The sequence below is a fragment of the Phoenix dactylifera genome, chromosome 6 (genome assembly GCF_009389715.1).
Source record: "Phoenix dactylifera cultivar Barhee BC4 chromosome 6, palm_55x_up_171113_PBpolish2nd_filt_p, whole genome shotgun sequence".
NCBI classification, from domain to species: domain Eukaryota; kingdom Viridiplantae; phylum Streptophyta; class Magnoliopsida; order Arecales; family Arecaceae; genus Phoenix; species Phoenix dactylifera.
The window spans coordinates 364,655-372,985 of NC_052397.1; the positions used below are offsets into that span (position 1 = coordinate 364,655).

Sequence of the window (8,331 nt, forward strand, 5' to 3'; positions counted from 1 at the left end):
GTTGAAACCGTGAGGCTGCTAAACGGTATAATCGTGCGAAAAAAAAAGCATTGGTGGAGGGGGGAGGATTGGGGGGTTGCGGTGGCTGCGTCAGTGGGAAGGGAGATCCATTTAAAGACATTGGCCGGTGAAACTATTGCGTATGGAAATACTATCAGGACCTGCTCGTGTTGTTGTTGGTGCAACGAAATATTCCAAAGAACCACAGAAATTGTTGATCACAGACTTAATGTTGCTGTTCAATAGATGAGAAAGCACCGTACTTCCAGTACACACTTTTATAAATGAACAATTAAAACTACATTGGCGTACACCTAGATAATTTTTCATATCATGCACCTGTTATTTGGACTGATGAATTCTTGGCGAAGCGGCCAACCTAGCGGCTAGGAGTTTTGGCAGCTTTGTTGGGTCCCACCCTCTTGACCACTTTGTATTTCACCATTCTGAGAATCTTGTAGAACCAGAATGCACTCACCAGCTGCAATCCTAGTGCCATTGCCTGAGAATCCACATATACAAACGAAATAAACCATGTTATCGTAAAAAGTTTATACTAACTCCAGCATCTAACTGGAAGCACGGCATGGGGAAATTTCTTGTAGCACTTAGAACCGTCCAATTGACTGCATACTAGTTCGCAATGCCAGAAACCATGGATGACAAATTGTCAAAGCGCACATATATATATATATATATATATATATATATATATATATATATATATATATATATATATATATATATATATATATATATATAATATATATATATATATATATATATATATATATATATATATAACGTAACCGAAGAACTGAAACTTAAGATAAAGCTAAAATTTAATTTAAGACAGCTCTGTAATTTTGCACTCGTACCTTGATGAGCAGTGGGTTGCCTGCTGTCAAGGTTAGATATGTTAGGTATGGACCGCCAACCATCCTGGCAAATGAGAAGACTGCTGCAAATAAAATCTGCATCAGAAAGAAGCAGATCAGTAGAAGTTTCTGTCGTGTAAGTCGTCTGATGTCTTTGCAAGTATTTTTACAGAACAAAACTCTGGTGAGTCAAATTTAGTTGAATCCATAATGCCTGGCCTGGCCAAAGGTATCCCTTCTTTGCGTGGTTTTTACTTCCCTTTCCATCGAATTTGAAACTTAAGGAAAGAAGCTTCCTGTCCGCCATATTTATCTATGCATTTAAAGCTGAAGCACTTGCAGATAAAGATTAGAAGAGATTTTATTTCTTAAATTACCATTTCATTCATTGATGTGGAGACTTCCTCATTTTCCCTTAATCTTTAATGAATTTTTGTTTGCTTTTCGGATAACATAATTGTTAACACTTAAAGGGGAAATGGAAGATAGCAAAATGATGAGATGATGAGGAAGCTCACGTCAACTGCTAAATTAAGGTCGGTGTCTCTGTAACCAAGCTCCTTTAGAAGTTCTCTCGTGTGCAAGAAAGGGCTAGAAATCTCTGTTATCCATAAAGCTGCCACCATTTCTGATCCACACTATGCAAAAGGGATGGTGCAAATTAGATGCCAATCAAACGACCGTACCTACATCGTTCGTATGTTACAGTGTAGATCAGCTAGAACAGAAGGTTGAATGGTTAAAATATAAATTGCTTACAATTTGATATGCAAGACCCGCTCCAATACCAATAATGCTGACCAAGTGATGAACTGAATTGTCGAGGTTGACATGGTTGTCAAAGAGGCAGCATATCAGATCATAGATCAGATAAGAAAGAGACACTGCCAGTGTTTTCATCTGCATGCGGATTTGAAGACAAGTAAGTCGGAAACCAAATCATGCAGAATAAAAGCTCAAAGCTTAGATCCTCGAATACATCAAAAATTATAATCGAAGTATATGTTGTCCGACTCAGATACGTGATGCTGTATACTGATATATCTCAAGCCTTGCACATGGAATTTCATTGGAACTGTTCGAAGTAAGAAGCAGAGAGCAAGTGATCGATGTACCTGCCATGGAGAGGACCTTGATGCCACAGGACACACAGGGCAGCTCCAGTCTTGCACAGAGAGAGAAGCTAAACAGACAGCCAGTGAAGCATGGATTGTGGAAACAATACGGTTACAGAAATCAAAGGTACGTTCGGGAAATAATTTTCTGATTACTAAGAACGTCGTCGTCCAGAAAACCACTCCAGAGATAACCCAGTTGATGATATAATCCTCCATCTTACTTATTTGAAGGGACTTTCTGCTTTGTATTGAACAAGAGCAAGAAGCTTCCGTTTCTTTGGGAGAGAAAACCGGTTGACTGCCTTCACTGAATCCTGGGACATCAGAAAATTCAACAAATTACTGGTTTTCAGAGACTTGGAAGACAATAGGCGGGAGAAACAAGATAAACCTTTTCAGAAAAGAAGACATATTGCCAGAAAACGGTAGGAAGAAAGTTGCTGTCAAGATTCAATGCATACTTCAACAACCAATTCTTCTTTTCTATGCTTCAAAAGCTAAGGAGGACGCAAATACTAAAAAGTTGTCCACTTGTTCCAATTGTCTCTCACCCTCACACACACACACACACACACACACACACAGAGAGAGAGAGAGAGAGAGAGAGAGAGAGAAAGAGAGTTGAGAGTACTTGGATATAGGATAGAAGCAAGGGCAGCAGGGAAAACGGGTTTTTCATGGTAATAAAGATCAACATCTTGTGAACGGAGAGCTGCATTCAATCTCTAGTTCAATTCATGCAGTTGGGGATTTATTGGTAAACGGTGGAGCAGGAGCTAGAAAGAGAACAGGATAAAACAAAGAAACTTCTACGAGATTACTTCCTTCAATCACCAACAAAAGAAAAGGAAAAGACAGAAAGATGACTTCCTTCTCGTTACATGATAAGCTACTCAGTTATTACCAAAAAGAAAGCTTTCCTCTGTTACAAAAAGCTGTGTGATCCGGATACCGGTGTTGTTAGATCACTTCAAAGTAGATTGCGAATTAATGTTGGTGCGGTAGATCAAACTTCAAAGGCATCTTTCTTCCACGTATCCCTTCCTCTCTCTTCTTTCTTGTTCTACCGTCCTTTGAATTTTAAGCAACAGGGAAGGTTTTAGCAGTACAATTATAATGGGATGCCCTTTAATTTAACTCGCATGACCCATGACCTCAGATGATTGAATCATGAGTTGCCACTTGCCACACCTTCCTCGTGTGTGCCCGAGAAATCTTTTTGTACGACATAGTAGTGGTCCAAACCACATATATATATATATATATATATATATATATATATATATATATATATATATAAAAGGCTGCAGCTTCTCACGGAAAAAAACTTAGAAGCCTACACATGCATCCTTTTTTCAATCATGAGTTCTAATTAGAGTGTCAACTGATTGATTTTTTTATTTTATTTTATTTTATTTTATTTTGCTGAAGTGGGTGTTTCATGCAACACGAGTATGGACGCACCTAATAAAATTAGCAAACAAAATACCACGGAGTGCCTGAGGCAGCTCCCCCTCCCTAGTTCATATGGTGCCACCAAAATGGCTGGCCGCGTAAGCGGCCACTCAATCTGCGGCCCCATTTGTCTTTTTAAATACATGCTTGGTCTGAAAAGCCACTCCATTTTTCCCCATCGCCTAGATATCTCGAAATTGGGAGGTGATCCAACCCTAAACCGCTCGGATCTCTCTGGATCCATCCGATCACTGTAGCCGAGTCACCCTCTAATATAATAGAGTTAGCATGCAGAACACGCCGTGCATGGCGAAGACCTGCCCATCAAGCCGACGCTTGCGGGAGGGAGCAAAAGCAGGGCCAAGTTGCAGTGATTTCCCCATGGGATGGACTGTTACTCGGGCAGACCACGTGTGAGGGCTTTTGTGGGCCTTACTTAGACACTGTCCAAAAGGGCAAAAATAAAAACTCGAGCTGACCTTTCCTTCTCACGGGGCCAAATTAATCAGAACATTCAACAAGTATTTATCTTAGTTCGCGTACTTAGAAAATTATTTCATATCTTTGTCGCATTTTAATGCAAAAAGATGGATGTGGTTCACTATAGCATGAATGGAGAAACCTTTTTTTCTTTTTTTCTATTTTACCATTCAGTCGTTTTAGTTTTGTATAAAGTCAGCTGTGAACCATTGTCTCGCATAATAACTTAGCATTATAGTTAAGATAGGTAAGAAAAATGAGATCAGTGAAAAAATCTGAGATATGACTAGGTGGCAATAGATGAGCAGCATATGGATTTGCTGATAATTCGTTTTCGGTGATACAATCATCAATAAGAAGAGCATTTGGTGTGATGACCAGTCTTTACAATTTCTTAACTACTTGAAGTGACTGCCAACTAACAAATGCTTATGGAAAAATTGGTCTAGGCTATATGGCCATCACATATTAAATTTGATGTATTTGGGGTCAAGGTCGCTGGCTGAACGACCAACCATTAATAACTCGATTCCGAATTATTGCTACCATTTTATTTTAGAGCTTGAATCTGGCATGGATGCATATAAACATGTATGCAGCTTAATGTATGTACAGTTATAATTTAGTTACATAAAAGGAGTACTTTTCATGATTTACCATCATTTTTGTAATCCCTATCAACAACATGGCATATGCAACACACAAGACACTCAATTCAAAATAACATTATTCAGATGTATCTAAATTTCACCTTTTTTTTTGGCACCAATACTTAATTACCAAAAAAATTTAATGGAAATTAGTCTAGGAATTTTTATATATTCACACTATATATCCACGTTACCTGTGCCTGCAATCAATACATGTTTTTTTTTTTTTTTTTTTCTGAAGTATGTAGTATAGCAAAATCAAATGAACCATACCTGCAATATTACAAAATCAAGGATGACCAGATTGGCATATGACTTGACCATGATGAACTGTGCCACCTGTACATATTTATTAGGTGGCCGTATGTCGCGTGTTAACTATGCATCAGCCTATCATTGTCATTATTAATTGTTTAGAAATGCTAGCATTGCTTTTATATCAAGCCTGGAGTTTATAAAGTCCACAAAATAGAGATATTGAAGATGTTTGCTCATGTCGTTCAAAAGTAACAAAAATCATATAGGCAGGCATCATAGAAGAGTATATGGGATGGGCTTTCTATTTCATCATATTTCCTCTAGTGCCTCTCTTAAAGAAAAAAATTAAAAGCCAGAGATTTCTCCTACTAACGAAGCTGTCAGTCTTGCGACAAAAAGAGAAACCAAAAGAAAAAAAGAAAATCGCACACAATATTTTTTTTCTTCCTCATTTTCAGAACAAACTTTTTACCAATACATAGTTTTTATAATATGGTATTTATCAGTGTTCAACACATAGTTAAGTAATACGCACGTAGCAAATTAATCATCAAGCAACCTGATATATACTTCCAAGTAAATTAATATATGGTTTTCAAAATATCATGTTCATCAATATATACTATATGACCAGATGAATTAGTCATGCAGCAAATCAGTGTACACCTCTAGATAAATTGATATGTAGTTTTTAAAACATAATATTCATCGGTATTAGTAGATACCATACAGTCTTTTAGTTTTATCTAACATAATAAATTATATATATACTATTTTTAAGATTCCATAAATTTTTAAATATAAAAAAATTTGAAAAAAATAAAGGAAATTGAATGGGGAGAAAAGCACCTGAAAAGAGGACGGATGGAAAGGAAACCTCGAAAGTGAGCTCTGTTGGTAGAAAAAAAAATAATTGATTTTTATTTTTTTAAATAAGTAATAAAACATGTAATAAGATAGGAATCTATCTTGTATTTTCTTCTATGATGGTCTCTTCATAGGAGTTTTGTTGGTTGAAAAAGGAAAGTTGGTGCTATTTGGTGATAAGGTTGAATAAAATCAGCCTGAAAAGCCCCAAAAAGCCGGGGTCAGCCAAAAGGCTTCAATGCTCCAGCTGTCTCGGTTGCGAGCTAGCTGTGACGTCCGGGGCGCTGGAAACCGGCCAATTGATGGTCGTCCGTCCCCAAAGGCGGGCGATCTAAAAGCTGCATTTATTATTGACGGAAAAGGATGTGCAGCCAAAGGCTTTAATGCTTTTTACCTAAAAAAAGGCTTTAATGCTTCCCTCTGCTCCAGGTCGGACCTAATTTGGTACGCACGGTGTGTCCCATGGACGTACACAGTTAAACTCGGGTACCTCTCTGATGGGACCGCACAATAAAATTTGATTTTTAAACTATTATAGGCATGGTGTGTGCATTGAATAAACCGACCATTTGGTCGTAGAGCAATTAATAGTGCGCGCAAACATGTGGTGGTATGATGGCAGCATAAGGGTAGTCGAAGCAGAGTTGCAGCCAACTTAGGAGAGTGTCTCCTATGTGTGGCATATACTTGATATGGAGTGGGTCTGCCTCGAGAGAGATTCATCTGTGATTATCGACTGGCTTCAAAGGATAGATCGATTTGGGGATGGTCATCCCCTCATTCGGAAGATCTGTAGGATGGCGCGGTTGATGTGTGATGTTTAGATAGGACATGTGTTCAGAAAGATAAACAAGGCTACAGACTGGGTTGCCTCGTTTGTTGTCCGACATTCCAGAGATTTTCTTTGAACGTCTGTATCAGACATTCATCTCTTTCTGTATCTTTTACTTTTCCGCAATTTGGCAGGTTGTATTCATGTTAGAGTTATACGAGATGAGTAGCAGCTTTTGCCAAAAAAAAAAAAAAAAAAAAAACATGTAGTTGTAACCGAAATTTAACTTTTAACATGATGTATCATGGGAAAAAGAACGTGTTGTTATGCTGTAACGCTTTGGGCCCATTGCGACACAATATCGCAGCCATAGTTTAGCAGGCGCAACAAACCCTATTATTAACGTATTATGGCAAACTACTAATTAAGGACTTTTAAATTCATATAAATAAATAAGCATTGTGGCCTGAAAAAGCACTCGGATGAGCGTTGGAAAGGGATCATCTTGGATGCTCAGGTTCTAACTATTTTGAAAAGTATTTTGCTGCCGATGCATTTGGAATAAAGTTTTTCTTTTATCAGGCTACCTATAGGTTTGTGATACATGATCATCGAGGTTTGTGAAGTGGCTGATGAATCGCACTGCGCCATTTGCAAAGTTGGCAGCAGCATGGACTGGCTTGGGGGTACGATAATGCTCGATTTTCAGGCACAGCAGCTTTGGATTGAGGGAGACTCCCTCACTATTATTATCTTAATTAAATTAATTCTTCTTCCAAACGCAGGAAAACAGAGAATCCATGGATCCCGGATGTCATCCGGTGGAGAAGGATCCTCTTTGCATTTCAAGCCACATATACTTGCCGTGAAAATACTCAGACCGCCAACTGGATAGCAGGTCAAGCTCTAAACAGGGATCTTGCAATACTGAGACGGGCTGCCATTCCAATAGGGTACCTCTCAAATTTATTTGCAGCCTTGTTAAATTAGAGAATTCACTTCAACATTAACGTAACCGTAGGGGTTCTAACTTAAAACATGTGTATTTGAACTAGAAGTTATATTGTAAAAAGTGCTTATTGGAACTAGTCTCGGCAGCCAGTTTGGCGCTAGCTCGGACTTAAACTTTTGGGCCTCAATGAATGCTACGTGGGGCTGGATTTGGAGGTTACGCATCCACCTACATGTCGCCCAATTTGTGTGGAAGGCGGAATTGAGATGTCTGCCGACTAAGGACGTGATGGCCAAGAGAAGAGTTAGAGTCACCCCGATGTGCATGTGGTGCCCAAAGGAGAAGGATACTATCAGCCATGTTCTTTTTGGATGCCCATGGGCGGCTCAGATATGAGGGTGCGCCATAGCTTCGTCCATTATGGCACAGGCTATACACTTGATTAAGAACTTCTTAGACCATCTGAAGAAGTCCTTGCGGAGGCCCAACATAGTAGAGCAGGACATCAGATGTGCTTATGTGGCTTATCACATTTGGCTGGACAGAAATGCTCGTATTTTCGAGGATAGAAGGGTACACTCGAGGATTATTGCGGACAACGTACTACTTCATATTGCGGAGGTTACCAACACTACTGCGGTGGTTTTACCTAGGGCGGCTAGGGATATCTAGGGCTCCCACTTAGCTTTTATGATGACCAGGATGGTTTTTGTATCCTGAGAGCCTCCTCTCCTTTGCACTCTTAAGGTTAACTTTGACAACAGTATTCCTCAGGACAGAGACGGAGAAGGTGTTGGCTTTGTAATTAGAGATCACTACTTCAGACTTGTCGCATTTGGGGGCGATACATTTTTGATGGCATTCGGAGTAGAGTTGAGAGTGGCATGGGAGGATATCATTT

At 39.0% G+C, this 8,331-nt stretch overlaps 1 protein-coding gene across 4 annotated transcripts; it reads right to left on the minus strand.

The window, feature by feature from the left end:
• Nucleotides 1-192: 192 nt before the first annotated feature.
• LOC103703768 (TLC domain-containing protein 5-like) lies at nucleotides 193-3,060 on the minus strand. Of its 4 annotated transcripts, none has more exons than XM_039127029.1 (6): nucleotides 2,901-3,060; nucleotides 1,994-2,310; nucleotides 1,638-1,778; nucleotides 1,397-1,516; nucleotides 879-974; nucleotides 193-502 (listed from the first exon to the last, which is right to left on the minus strand). In XM_039127029.1, exons 2-6 carry the CDS (start codon nucleotides 2,210-2,212, stop codon nucleotides 380-382), a joined length of 699 nt encoding a protein of 232 aa, XP_038982957.1. In that variant the 5' UTR covers nucleotides 2,213-2,310; nucleotides 2,901-3,060; the 3' UTR covers nucleotides 193-379. The 4 variants fall into 4 exon arrangements, with proteins under 4 accessions (XP_038982957.1, XP_038982954.1, XP_038982956.1 ...); XM_039127026.1 differs by lacking the exon at nucleotides 2,901-3,060 and adding an exon at nucleotides 2,388-2,870 and having other exon boundaries at nucleotides 1,994-2,303; XM_039127028.1 differs by lacking the exon at nucleotides 2,901-3,060 and adding an exon at nucleotides 2,458-2,867.
• Nucleotides 3,061-8,331: the final 5,271 nt, after the last annotated feature.